General features: G+C 41.8%; 1 protein-coding gene across 1 annotated transcript in view; it reads right to left on the bottom strand.

Annotated features, from left to right (window-relative positions):
• The window catches only part of adamts3 (ADAM metallopeptidase with thrombospondin type 1 motif, 3), a 122,566-nt gene that overhangs the window by 59,068 nt on the left and 48,194 nt on the right, over positions 1 to 15,304 (bottom strand). Inside the window, exons 5-6 of the mRNA XM_018669075.2 lie at positions 10,338 to 10,531; positions 402 to 485 (exon numbers count right to left, since the gene is read on the bottom strand). Of these exons, the coding sequence (XP_018524591.1) occupies positions 402 to 485; positions 10,338 to 10,531 (278 nt within the window). The remainder of the gene's footprint in view (positions 1 to 401; positions 486 to 10,337; positions 10,532 to 15,304) is intronic.

The raw sequence follows: 15,304 nt of genomic DNA, 5'->3' as shown, positions 1-15,304 counted from the left end.
TTTTAAAGGCCAATTTCTGTCTTCAGCCTTGATTTGAAGTTTTGTTAGAGGCTCCACACTGGAGCTGTGAAACTGCGATGGCAATTTTCTTTTCTTTCTTTTAAACATCTGTTGGTTTAAATAATTCATGGGTTAATCATTAATGAAAAATAATCACTAGTTGCAGCTCAGTTATGAGGACCGTTCTGGCACTGAGACTTCAGCTGACTTCAGTGTGATGTGATCAAACTCTCTGAGCAGCATGGAGTAGCATTTTTCTGTCTCTCACCTGCATTGCAGTCTTCTCCCACACACTCATGAATTGCACTCTGGGGGGAAAACACTCCTCTCTGAGTTTCTATCATTTTCTGTAATTTTCTACATTTCAAAAATAAGGCAGAAGCCTTATTGTGAAGCCTCACCTTGGCATAACCCAGCATGATCATCCTCACCAGGACCACGTTGATGTGGACTCCCAGTGACTCGTCGTGGTAAATCTCATTCACCTGAGGAGAAAGGGGGAAGACGTTATCAATCATGGGGCTTTCAAGAGCTCGCACAGACGGCATTTCCTTTAAGGCATTTGCGTCACTGACAAACTACAGCCCCTATCTTGTCAATTCTGGGTTTCTACTTTCCTCTAATCAGTGGAGGAGAGCGACAGAAACAAACCATTCTTCACGAATCACTCCATGAATGACTGTAATCAAAGTGCTGTGAAGCCACTATTTTGTGCCATTGTGAGAGCCAGTGAATACAGGAAGGAGGACTATCCTATAATCATGTTCTTGTTCCTCACAAGACACGGGAGACATACCAGAAAAAAAAATAAAATAAAATAAAAAAAGTCAGTATGTAAATAATAGCACCTGTAGTTTGTGCAGTCAGGAAAAAGGAGCTTTTGATTTGATATGCATAGCCATGCCTTGATATATGAAAACTAGAGTGTTGGTGACGCACACAAACACACTGGTTCAACAAGGTTTGATTTGGCTCCTGGAGTTTGTTCAAATTTTCTTATTTCCGTTACGGGTGGAAAGGCCTTGGAGATAACTGTGCCTTTATGATGGCAAGAGACAGCCATGGAGAAATAAGGGAGAAGAATGTGATGGAGGCTTTTTAGTATTCAGAGCATCTTAGCTCCCCGCAGCCCTGGAAGTAATGTTAAGAGAACTGGGTGAGTCAGTGAGCCTGGATGGTGAAGGTCTCGCCACAGGTAGCCCGAGTGACGTTTTCCATTAGCTTAAATCTGAGAGAAAAGGTAAAGTGAGCTTTTTATTTTCAAGCACACAAGCTCCAGCTCTGGCCCTGCCCTTAGCAGTCATGACGTTGTTGTACGCCCATTGGCTGACCTTTTGTGTGTTTTAATCAGTCAAAGGATCAAATTTCCCCTTCAGGGATCAGTGGCACTTCACTGTATATGGACATCTGGGACATATTAAATACACTGATGGATTTGTTTAAATAACGCATGTGCATGTTCACTTATCTACATGAAGTGTATGAGCCTGTTTTCTTATTTTCATCTTTTTTTCCCTTTATAAAATCCTATATAATATATTTATACATGTATAAAATAAAAAAGGGTTCTTTTATTAAATTTTTCTAATTTAATTAATTTGTTTTTATTTCATTCAAAGAGTCGTCTGTCTCTGTGCTGCTGTAACATGCAAACTTCTGCTTTGCGATCAATACAGTTCCTGTTTTAGCTGAGAGGATCAATACTAGCACACAACTCTCCCTAAAAACACAGATTGTCTTTTTACATTTCCTGTCCGTGTGCAGATTAATCAAGGAGAGAAACAAGGTGTTAATTAACGAGCAATTAGAGTTGCTGTTATACCTGCTTTTGAACTTTGGACACAGCCAGGCTATCTGTTCCCCCCCCTGCTGCCTGTCGTTATTGCCAATGTAGGCTCAGCTACATAATCAATGAACAATAATTGAGAATGGTATTGATCTCATCTGACTGTCGGAGAGAACGCAAACAAGCTTTTTTCCCAAAATAGATTCTGTTCCTCTAATAAAGCATCAAATGATCAGTTCTCCACTTTTTTCAGGAGCCCTGATTTAAACAGACACAAGAGAATAACTGGAAATATTCTATTCTATTCTATTCTATTCTATTCTATTCTATTATATTATATTATATTCTATTATATTATATTATTACATTTTGAAGAGATGTCATGACATTAAATGACAACTGGAAACAAGTATTTTATTGACAGCTGACCTTTAGAGGGCTCAGTGTGATCACTCTGTCTTTAGAGCTGCTGATTGACCGTACAGTAAGTACCAATCGAATCAGTGAACAGATCAACACCTTGTCCAGCTCTCTGACACATACATATGAGAAGACCTCATTAGCAAACCAGGAGCATTTGGATTGAAGCGACAGGCAGCGTCACAGTGGGTCTCATTTGCTTTGGGCCACTGATTTCTCACTGAGTTTATTTGCCTCATTGCACAATATGTCACTGTTCTCCACACAGGGTAGAGGAGGTGGAAAAAAAAAATCCAGCAGCATATAATCACATGCTAAATTGTCCTCAGAGCACAGTTTTTTCACCTCAATGACTTTTTGTGGTGCAGGAGGAGCAGTGAAACAAACTCCTCAAACTGCTGCATCACTCGAGGTCCAGCAGATTCCTTTACTCACTATTCTGCACTGTAAGAAACAACAGTCTGGCTGAACATGACCCCTGCGACAGACGGGTGTTTTATTTTGAGAAAAAAGAAAAAAAAAAAAAGGGAGATAAAAGCTGCTGATCTTGATCTCGCATCTACTGGAAGAGCAGCTCTGCTCTGTTGGCAGTAGCTGCAAAATGAGCCTCTCCTTCAGGGCGAGCTAAAATTACACCATATGTTATCTTTCTCCCACACACTGATCTGCTCCCTGTCAAAGGTTGGTCATAACAATGTACCATCACAGCAGCTTCTACACAGGTTCCTCCATACATTTACAGTGGGACTCATTTCCTCTTACTGCATGTATCCAGCCTCACACTTCATTTATCCAGCTCCTGTTCACTGACCCAGGGCTCAAAGTGGCCACAACACACCACCAGGGAGGGAGGGGAGCAGGGCGTTGATGGGGTTACCAATCAATACCACTAACTTGACTGCCTCCTCTGTCTGTCTCAAACCTTACTTTCCTGTGTGTAATCACCTCAAGAACTTTGCTTGTACCTCTCAAGTGTTGGCTCCATGCTGGAACATTTGGATTAAAACTTGATAGTTAATAAACTGTCTACATTTGATGGAAATCTGAGCTGATAAATGTGTTAATAAGACAGTAATGCAACAGCGCACGTCGGACAGGATTGCATATGGTGTTTCATATGGCAAATATAATAATAGATTATTCAGATTCAGTTACAGGTTTCAGTGTTCTGTCACAGCAAAGCATCAGGGTTTCTCTCTCGCTGCCTTTTCTGCTGATGAGATGCACAAGAGTCACATGAGAAGCTGCAGACAAAGACACATTAAGTGTCTGTGTTGGTAATACTGTATGAATTCACACAGAGCCCTGACCTTAACCCCGTCCAACACCTTTGGGATGAACAGGAACAGGACTGTGAGCCAGATCTTATCACCCAGTATCAGTGCTGGACCTCACTAATGCTCCTGTGGCTGAATGGGAACAAATGCCTGAAGCCCGGCTCCAACATCTTGTGGAAAGCCTGAAACCAGGAGAGTGGAGGCTGTTGTAGAAGAAGATTAATGCCCATAGCCTTAGAATGAGATCAATGCAATGAGATCCCTTTTTATGATGCTTGTGATGTTTCATTTATGATCTGATACAATTCTGTAGCATTGTTAATTTTGTTTTGTAGATTGTAGATGATAAAATATTAGAAACCTCTTTAATGAAATGCTGTAATTGCACAAGTGTACCTAATAAACTGGTAACTCAGTGTACAGGATATTTACATTGCAATACCTAAATGTCACCAACAGAGGTCCACGAAAGTCATGCATTACTTCATGTCCCTCGAGGAACATTATTAGTGAAGCAATGTGGAACCTCTGCCTCCAGCTTCTCTTGATTTAATGGGTGGTTTCTACTAATCTTATTTTTTTACATTTCATTTTCCAGTGGCATTTGGTTTGGGTAATTTCAATTATTCACACACATATATACAGAATTTGAATGTTTTTCTCGGACTCTCAGAAATCCAGATTATCGCCTTGACAAAAAGCTTCAAACTCTTTCACTGCATCTAATATCTTGTCTGTTGACATGCTGACGTTGCTTAGAGGTGGAAGTAGTGGATTGTGCAGGACATAACTTTTGTTTGGAGCCCTGTCTGGCGACTGAGACAATGACTAATAGCCTCTGTCTGACACTATTATGACAGATGTGAAGCAAATACGAGGCTGTTATTGATCTCTGACGAACTGAGAGGGAAAACCGATGCTACCGGGGGAAGCTATTTCATTCCCATGTGAGTCTTTTAATGTGCACACCAGAGAGTGAAACGGATCCACCAGCAGCAGCAGCAGCAGCAGCAGCAGCAGCAGACACAATCTTTATTCAAGACTACAGGGAAAAAAAGATAAAAAAAGATCCAGGAATAGAAATGGTGTGAAACCTTCAAGGCACAAATCCCTCTCACTCTAACACCCAGACAGGTCAGAATAGTATGTGATAAATGATGAGCTTTAAATCGAGCCATAAAATGTGACAAAACATGCTCAAAAACATAATGAGTGTTTGGTCTGATGCCACTAATTTAGCACAATTTGTACACCACAGAAACGAATGAAGCATGCCTTTAACTAAATTGGATTGCAGAGCACAGTTAAATGTACTGGGCATCCATGCATGTTATGGGAGACAGACATACGGACGGACAAAAACAGCGACAAATCAAACAGATGAGAGAAAACACAGGGGACGGTTCTTCCTGTGATGGGCGCTCGGATCGCTGATTTCATCAAGACAAACTGTCCCAAAAAAGCAAAGCTGAAAAAGAGGAAAGCCTGTGCTACACTCACTAATGGAGTTTCACTGATGATGAAGCATGTGAAAATAAGGGACTTAAATCTTATCTCATTTACTGTAGCACACAGCAGGGGATTAAATGTAAAGCTGGGGGCAGTACTAAATGAATACAGTATGCGTGTGTCTGCAGGAGTTTCCCTGGAAATTAAACTGTTGTTGATAACACTGCTGACAGCAGAGTCACTGGTGACTATACACAAACACACAAGCGTGCACACACATAAATACACACACATACATACAGTACATACAAAAATACAAGCTCATTAAATGTTCCAATCAGGTGCGACTCTACAGAGGATGGTGATAAAAGAGGATGTGCCTTGATGACCAGGGGAAATCAAAGAGAAGAAAAGAGAGGAAAGAACAGGAGAGAGGACAAGACAAGAAAGAGGGAAAAGAGGAGAGGAGGGGAGGGGAGGACTTACAGAGGGAGGGGAGAGAAAAAAAGGAAAAAGACTTGAGAGGAAGAGATGGGGAAAGAGAAAGATGAATAAAAAGGGAGACAGAGGAAAGAGGGGAGGACGGAAGGAAAGAAAGGAAGAAGAGACGTGACAAATGGAGGGAAAAGGGGAGATGATGAGACAGAAGAGAAGAAAGAGTTGAAGAACAGAGGAGGGGATGGGAGGGGTGGGAGGATGGAAGGGTAGGAGGGAAAATGACAATTGAGAAGAGGAGAGGAGGGGAGAGGAGATGAGACAGGCGAGAGGAAAAAAAAGGAGAATAGGGCTGAAGGGCACAGGAGAGGAGACAGAAAAAGATGAGATGAGAAAGAGGAGAAGAGGAGAGGTGGGAGGCTGTAAAGATATATGGATATATACTGTCAGAGAGGAGAAGATGGAAGATGGACGCAGAGAGGAGAGGAGAGGATCAGTGTTCAGAAGCCAGAGTCTGAGTTGCCTCCAGCTGAAGCCAGCAGGGACCTCTACCGGAAAACACCATCAATAACCTCATAATATCACCACCGCCGGCCATCGCACCCAGAGAGAGAGAGAGAGAGAGACGCCATGGATTCATCACACAGCATCACATCTTTCTGTCAAGAGCTGGAATAGCCAGCAATGTTTCTTCAAGATAAATTTCCATGAATAAAGTGAATTTAGATTAAAGGGTCAATTAGGAGGAATTCAATAAATTTTTACTAACATGCGTTCATGGAAATAAATGGAGAGAGACAGGGAGTGACAAGCAACAACTGGTCATGAACATTGTACCTCAACCTCGAGGCCACCAGGGCGCCCTGGAGGATTTAAAGTCATTTTAAGTTCCTCGCCCTTTTTATCTTTGAACTGTGGAAGCTGATTTATTATAAATAAAGATAAATCAAATACATGAGATACAATGTTATGCACAATGTCTCATAGAGCTCTCAATAGAGCAGATCAATTTAATCTGTTTTTAAACCTTGGATGCCTATTTATGACAGGAAATGAAAAGCACAGATAAAATGTTATGAATGACCAAAATATAAATAATGATTGTAAAACAAATTTATAAGATATGAAGAGATGAGGACTTATTAAGAAGTGCTGTTGTTGTAACAAACACACCAAACTCTGTTTATATTTTAAAGTTTCCTCACTGGATATCGAGGATGAACGCTGGTTTTTAATGACTTCTAAGTCTTTCTAACTGATCTACTGTTTGGCATTACTCTTAGTTTAGTTTAGCAGCTGATTATCATTCGGCTAGCAGGAGATCGTACCTGCTCACCAAAGTTTGAAAGAGCAAGAGCTGGTATTCAGGATGTGGACAGAAACACCACTCTCCAAATTACAAGTCAGTGTATCATCAAAATAATTCTGAAGCTGTTATTTTCAGGTTAAAGTTGTTGCTAAAAATGTTGCTTTAATTTTGATATTTTGCCTAGCATCATAATTTTGATCTATCAAGGGCTGTGAAAATCAAAACTCCCACCAAGTATTTTTTTTTTTATCATTCCCATCTTTTCATTTTTCAGGCAGAAATGAGCTTCCATAAAAAATAATAAACAGATGTCACACAGTGTGTTTTATGATAATGAAATATCAAGAATTTCTTTTGTTTTAGAGGTTAGCTCAGTTCATTCATTCATTTCCCTGGGCAGACTCACTAACCCGAACCCAGACTCCAGGAAACACATGACTGACGGGCTCTGATTGGCTGCCATCGACAAACAAATTGCTGAAATCCCTCCAGTCGGTCCAGCTTGCAGCGTTTGAACCAGAAAGCTTCCATCCAGTCAGCAGATGTACCTCATCTGAATAGTGATGACAGCCAGGCAGGTCCAGTATTGAGACTGCATTTCAATGGAGGGCATTCAATTCGACTAATTCATTTCAGCTGTCAACTAAACTGCTTTCATTTCCAAAACACAAAAGTTCAACCCAACAATAAATAACGAAGCATCATCATCAATAATAACGTCAGAAACAATCCAAGGCTTTCCCCCATTCTCAAACAAAATGAGAACACAATACAGAGGAAATGGAAAGGACTGCACAGAAAGAGCGTAAACATTATGTAATCAATGCTTCTGAACATTCGCATTTGAAAGGATTATGTTTTGCAGCGCTGGCTGAAGAGGATTTCTAAAATATCTCCGGGACAATGCCTTCACAGGGAATGCATGACGAGTTATCAGGAATACAGCAGGTCCTCTCTGCAGTCAGAAGATAGCGGGGCTGAGACAGTGACACACACTCGATATCACCCTGATAAAATCAATGACAGCGCAATCCTGCTCGTGGCTGACTCACATATCTCCTGCTGATACACAGACATGTCATCCGATACGAAAACATGACCTGCTCATCAACGATTAGCTTTGCTTCTTGCTTTCATGTTTTAAGTCTAATACTTCTCCCCCACAACATGTCATCAACAGTATAATAATACCTGAGGATATATGTGCAGATGTCTGACAAATCAAAGGAAAAACCACCACGAGCCATCAGAACAGCTTCAGTGATCCTTCTCTCTTGGAGTCTCTGGAGCTCTGCTGGAGCGATGTAACACCATTCCTCCAAAAGATATTCCCTCATTAGGTGTTTTGATGACGGTGGTGGAGAGCAATGTCTAAGTGTTGGTTCAAAAACCATAGGTGTTCAGTTGGGTTGAGTAATCGACCAAAGAAGGGCCTTGGTGGCATGGTGAGTTTGTGAGGCGTTCAAATCTCAAACCTCTGCATTACAAATGGTAGTGAAAGAGGTCAGGGGGAGGCCATGATGATAGATCTTTGTAATGAGAGGTTTATGCACTGAAACCCTTCTATAATATCTGTCTCTATGTAATTGTCGATGGGATTCTTGCTGACACGGTCTGATCACACCCTGCACTGACATTCCCAGTCACCTGAGGAAGAGTTGCTCTACTTAATGATGTCTTTTCCATAGATCTAAGTGTCACCTTCGTCACTGCTACTATTGAAACATCAGTTGAGCTTCATGACTGAAGTTCCTGCCATCTCTGCTCCAACAATGAACCTCTTTCAAAGTAATTCAATCTTATCTTCTATCTTGCCATCTTGATTAAAAAAACCAAATCAACTGGGCCTGCCCACAATGCCACAGAGCATGATTGGATGTTAACTGCTTGATTATACTATGCAGTGCACCTGTGTGGAAGCAAGTGCATTCAATATGTTTCTACACTCATTCACTCAGGCTTTTCCTTTTAATTTATTACCCATCTGTACATATATGTGGTAAACAGTCATCTTCAACCCCTTCATCCCCAGTGGAGGGACGCTTTGATTATCAGCAGACTTGTTGCTGAGGAACAGCAGAGGCAGCTTCTGCATTGAAGCCACTCAACACAGGAAGTGTGAAAACAGTGCAGTGAGAGTATTCTGCCTGCTTCTCCATCTGCATTAGAATGCCTCATTAAGGAAAACGCCTCGCCGTGCAGCCAGCAAATGGTGGCACATGTGGCTAATTTCTTCTGCCACTAGTGAGGCTTTTTTCTGTGGCATCTGTGACAACTTGATGAGTAAACACTGCCATTGTAATCTGACTCCTGAGGCAAATGACTGCCTGAATCGAACCGAAGCATCTTGATTAAATGACCCCGCTGAGGTGCGACTACACCCAAAACAGATGTACAAAGAGGATGGGACAATGCCGGAGATTTAATGGCGCACTTCTTTGTGTTTGAACAGACGTAATCACTTCCACAGAGGGTACCATCGGCATCTAAGCGTGGACAATGGAGGCAAATCCTACACAGATGCATTAGACTTTCCAACAGCTGTGGGTTGTCTGTGGACTCTGGATCATTCGATACAACAGTGAACCAGAGCAGAGGAACCGCAGGAGAGAGGCTGTTGTTAGCGCTGACAGCTCATATATTCAGATCATGCAGAGTTACAAACAGTATGTGATTGTTATGGAAGATGAGAGGGTAGTGTAACCTCCTCTGTATTGTTTCTGGCCCTGGGAAACAGAACTAAGTGTTCACTATTACTGACTCAGCTCTCAGAAACTCAAGCTAAGTGGCTGCTGCCTCTTTCAGACCTTCACGTCAAGGTGGATAAACTGATTATTTTGGCCACTTGCTAGACAAATAGACACAGGGAAACATGAGCATTTATTTGGATTTTCCTTTCTACCTCACTGATTTGAAGAGATAAGTCCAATATTAACTCTCCATGCTAAGTCCTATCAGTTCTTTGTAGCTACTGGATGTCTTCCTTCTTCACCAATTAGTCACTAACCTTGTCTGCTTGCTGGTGGGTGCAGAGCAGGAAGCATTTAGGTTACAGAGGTCAAGCATTTAAATTTTTTTTGTCAGTACTTTTCACAATAAACATCGTGATTTGAACCAGAGTTAATAGAAAAGGTAGTGAGAGCCCTAACGTAAGATTATTTTATAACTAAAATGTCCATCGCTGCAAAGGGACAGATTCAGATTTTTGAATACAACACTTAAAGGATAACTCAGAATCTGTGCATTACTGAACAAGAACAGCGTGAACACCTGCTGCAATGTATCCAATGGGCAATTGTCCACATCAAAGTACGTCCACTGAAGTGCTTGTTTTTGCCACTGACAGGCTCAGATTGTTATTATAAGTGTCTGACAACACTATGGAGAGGAATCTTAGAAAGACAGACCTTTGTATCAACGAGTAAAATCCTTTTTGTTTAACCAGAAACAACCTGGCAGTCAAGCAGCACTTAACTGACACAACCCTACAAGGTCACATCCTTCACACATGGCTGACTCTGAACTCTGTGTTAACGTACAAATGACAAGGGTTGTGTTAAGATGGGTTTTACAATCCATTACAATCTATGTTGGAAGAAAGATCAATACACACACATAAACCAGACGGTCAGAAAGAAAAGAAAAAGTGGCAGCAACTTACGATATTCATGAGAGTGAGTAGGTAGTTCTGCACGTGCTCCTTGCCATGAAAGCGAACCACAGAGTCATCAACCCCCAGCAGGATTTCAATATTGTAGTCATCTTCCCCGGCATCTCTGCGGCGACGGCGGCGGACTGTTTCGTTGACCTGCCGGGCCACAGAGTCAAGAGTCCCGGGTACATCCAGCTCTGGTTCTGTACAGAGATCAGAACAGAGAACATATGCAGTCAGGGTTAACTTGGACGTGTAAAGATGAAAATTCAGTGGGGGTCACATCACAATCAGTATGTAATCACTTGATCTCTGTTACATTTCAGCAAGTTGGCCATATAACCCTTTATCATTTTATTCTTTTTTTATTTATTTATCATTTTTATTATTATATTATTAAGCTGATTCCGACTGGAAACACTCAGCACTTCATACATAATTAACACCATGAAATTAGCATAAAATAAATCATATCAATCACATAGTAGTTTACATTTCTGTCTTTCACTCTTGTGAATGACCAAGTGTGCAACATTCTGTACTACACACAGCTAATGACTCATAATGTTATGTTCATCGCTGGCTGTTAATGAAGCCTTGGGCTGCCAGCTTTGTCAGGTAAACACTCTGAAAACCCTGAAGATACCTGAGCTTACGATGCTTAAAGCCTGCATTAAGAGTCTTGAAATCTGTCGAGTGAGCAAGGACAAGTCTGAGACGCTGTAGTAAAAGCAGCTCATACACTGCTGAACTGCTGTCAGGTCATTCAGTTTCTTTCCAACAAAAGCCAATATGATTCACTGCCAGTAATAGGACTATGAGACAAACGATCTATAGTTATTTTAAGGCTTTTTTACGATTCATAGATTATCCTCTGTGGTTATATAACAGGGAAATCAGATTTGACTTCAAAGCAAGCCCGTGTCTCCACTCGATATGAAAATGAAGTGAATTATCTGACTTGACAGTATTTGGCCCTCTGCACTCCCTGGTATTGAATCAGACCATGAAATTGCTAATACTTCCCTGTTTGATGGAATGGCCCACCAGTGCTTTATGTCGCCCTAATACTGCTTAGCTTTACACCCTGAAGGCTGAGGCCGTCTCTGTCAAGCCTCTCGGGGAACACTGCTGATACGAAATCTTTCATCTGGTCCCCTCTGTAATCCTGACGAAAGCGAACGACTCCTACTCTGAGACCTGATCGAGTGGCCACAGATATCCCTTAGTTTACACTTTGGTGCTTTACAGTAGGAAGCATTGGAGATTAAATTTTCCACTATAATGACTGAAAAAAAATCCTCAGGGTATCAGCAGCTTGGTTGGTCATAAAAGCAGCCAGCAGGAGAGTTGCAGGTTCAAACCTCAGCGGGGAAAAATCTTGGCAGGGATGCAGTGAATCATCAGGGTGTCTTTGACAGAGTCTGTTTCACTGTGCTGGAGTTGCTGGCCAACACTAAGGCTGTGATTATGCCTTACACACTTTGTTTTGTTTGGTCTCAGTCACAATGGGAAGTTGTATTTTGTTGCAAGTTTTGTATGTGGTTCATTTTAATCTCTTTGACATAATCTCAAATTGAAATGAAGCGTGTGAATCCTCTGTGTACCCTTGTTGTTTAAAACAGGGTTACTAAAACGTTTTTCATCACAACATCATTCATGCAGAACTTCAGTGTTTTAAACTCTGAACCTCCTCATTAACAGAAACATTGCCATTTCAGTCTTGTTAATGTTTCCATCAGCAAAGAAAATGATCTATTTTTTCTTTGGTCGCTTTTCTACCACAAAAATTCCAATTTACAATGTGAATGTGATAACCCTGTAGTAATTTTACAACAGTCAAACACTGACATGAACTTTAAAATCTCATTAAAGGAAAACAAAACCTCTCTGGTGGTCATCAGAAACCATGGACAAATACACTAGGCTTTTAGCCCTGTAGTGCACTTTTGTACTCATCTATGAAAGTGAGTTATTAAAAATATGATTGGCCTGCTCATACACTCAGTGGTATCTGTTTTGTATTGCACAACTTGGTACAAATGGTCCCCACTTACAGAATTGCAAGATTTTCCAGAATAAATCTTATTGCAGACCCCTGACTGTGTGTGTGATGCCCCCCTGGGTTCCTTTGGATTTGTTTAAGGCCAGCTCATCTTCACTTTGACCCTAATATTGAATATAAACTCGAGGAGAGGGAGGTCATGCTTCCATTTGGTAATGTCTATAAACCACTGCCTGTAGTCTGCCAGCAAGACAATGCTGGAGCCCTGGAGTAAAAATTGGGTTCATGCAGGTTCACACAGCCCATTTACAAACAAACCAGGGTTGGTAAACAAGGGTCACATGGACTCAAAAGTAGCTTGTGTATTAAAGACGTTTTGGTGAGCCGTCATCCTGCCGTGTCAGAAGATTTGGCAGCGGGGTGAATCAAAACAAGTCTCGTTCCAGTGCTTTAAACCTGATGGACGTGTCTGCACTGGAATTAACCTCCTCTGGTCTTCAAACCTATATCAGATATCACATTAAGCATCTGTTTCTAACCATTAAACCTCATGCAGTGATATTACCCCTCACTGCAGACCTCTGAGGAGAAGATAAAGACATTTTCAGGAGTCTCAGTGCTGTTTTTTGGTGTCCCTATCTGGTGAAACTGACTGAATATAGAGGGCACACTCACGTGCAAACCACCCAAAGCATACAGTATTAGTGTGAAGCAGTGAACTGTGATTCCACTGAGAACCTCCTAAATATCAATGTCTTTACCTGAAGAAAGGTAAGCTTTCAAAAATGCTTTCTCTCCCTGAATAAATAAACGATTAAAGTAAAAAAAAAGTAAAGTTTCATATTTCATCAACATAGGGTGTAGATACCGAGCTGGCAAACACTGGGAAATCTCAAGCCATAAATAAAAGCACAGGCCATTTTTCATTTTTCCAGGGATGCTAAGGGCCGCAGACAGGGCCAGTGATTGAGTGGAGAGGGAGCTAAAATAAATAGTAAGAAATGGCTGCCACCTCAGCCGTGGCCCGGCTCCTACAGTGTTGGGATTGTGGAGCACATTCCTCCTCTCTGCCGCTCCCGTCATGACACAGGCATTCTTGTGCAGCGGGCCAGCTCCCCTCCTCCCCCTCCTGAGTAAACAGGCTTTCTGAGGTCCCTACTTCAAACGCACAGGACTTCCCCTCAGCAGCGCTCCTTAAGACCGCTAGTGTGCTTCAGTCAGCGGCGAGCCCCCACCCACAGCCCAGTCCCATGGGAGCAGCACCATGCAGCAGCAGCAGCCCAGGAGACGGGAGAGGCCCCCAGCCAGCTCCTGCCCACACGTGGCACTGTGCAGTAAGGTGGCAAGGAGGCCAGCCAGAGCCACCGCAGGCTAAAAATGGCACAGAGGTAGGCGACAGGCAACTCGCCATCAGCCTGGAGTGGAAATCTACTGTGTCTGCTGTGACGGCATTAATATCCACCCTGTACTGTTCACCATCGCTCACACATTCCAGCAAACCCATTACAAAGATGGACACAGATACACTGCCAGAAAGACATTGAGTATTGTAAAACCTGGGTGACATTTGCATTTGTTTGTTTATTAAACATATGAAGGCAAAGCTTCTCCTCTGAGGACGTAGAACTGTTTATGTTGAATGATAACTGCATCTGACAGAACGAGCATGCAGCATCTTCATTTATGGGAAAATGCCCAACAAGTATCCAGGGTATTACAGCAACAATGAGCGCCATTTTTCCATTAAAACATGGGCTGTAATCCTTTTATCTGTTTCTGCTGTGTAGTGGAACTGCAGTATTGGCCCATATACTGTAGCTTGTATATGAATTGTCACAGAAATGCACATTAGGATTGAGGACGGGAATTTGCATAAAATTCACTGTGTGAGCTGAAAGTAATTTGTCTTGTGTGGCAAAACTAGTAAGGGATAAAGTAAAGTGGGACAAATAGATCAAGGGGGCTGGATTTTTTTTCTACATTTGTTTTGTTAGAGTTGTTGGAAATTATGTCACAATTCATACCTGATGAGAAGCTTCAAAGTTCAAACTATAATACCAGACATTATTTTTAATGAATGAGGCTCTGAGGGAGACATTATGTTTAAAACGTTCCCTGATGAGCTGCGGAGGCTTTTACAGGAGAGTATTCAAAGCCCTGTGAAATAATCAGTGAGGACACTCCTGAATCAAACACTGAACTCTTGAAAGTTATCAATCAGACACCGCAACACGAGCAGACTTCCCATGTGAACAGATGAATGAGAATGGGCTTAAAGGCAGGATCATGGGTTCCAGGACACGGCGTTACAGTGTCACCCTGACCGTGGCTGCTCAAAGGAGGCGATCTCAAAAGAGCTCAGGGACTGAAACAGGACACAGGACACAGTGCAGTCCTCAGTGTCCTGGGTCAGACGACAGTGTGGTTGTCTGGTCTGATGAATCCTGGTTTCAAATGGTACACTTATTGTAAATTAGCGGTTCCTAACCACAGGGCCATGGACCAGCATTCAACCAGGGAACGTTCCCTGCCGGGGCAGGAGCAAATTATATGATACAACGACAACAAAAAAAGATGAATAATAATTATACACCTTTATGGTCTATGTGTGTGTGTGTGTGTTTTTTTTAAATATGATGACCTTTGAAAGTCTGTCTATGCTTCATCTTTCCTCATCGCTCCCTGTCACTTCCCCAAAACAACAAAATAGTGATTTTGAACTGAAATAGGTCGCCGATCTGTCATCACCTACTTAGCTACTTGACCTGTATGTGGTGTATTCCTGTACAAATGCAGAGTGTCTTAGGAGTAGGTAGGGAAGAGTTGTTGAATGTTTATTCCAGTCGTGGTAATCCTCTGTGATTTTGTCAATATAAAAATGGTCAAAAGAAAGTTTGAGGGACCACCAAATAAAGTTTTGTATGTCAGAGTCATTTGCTGGCCAAATAACATCTAATTTTAGAACCATCAT

The sequence above is a fragment of the Lates calcarifer genome, linkage group LG13 (assembly GCF_001640805.2).
Source record: "Lates calcarifer isolate ASB-BC8 linkage group LG13, TLL_Latcal_v3, whole genome shotgun sequence".
NCBI lineage: Eukaryota > Metazoa > Chordata > Actinopteri > Centropomidae > Lates > Lates calcarifer.
This window is presented reverse-complemented; position numbering and strand designations above follow the sequence as displayed.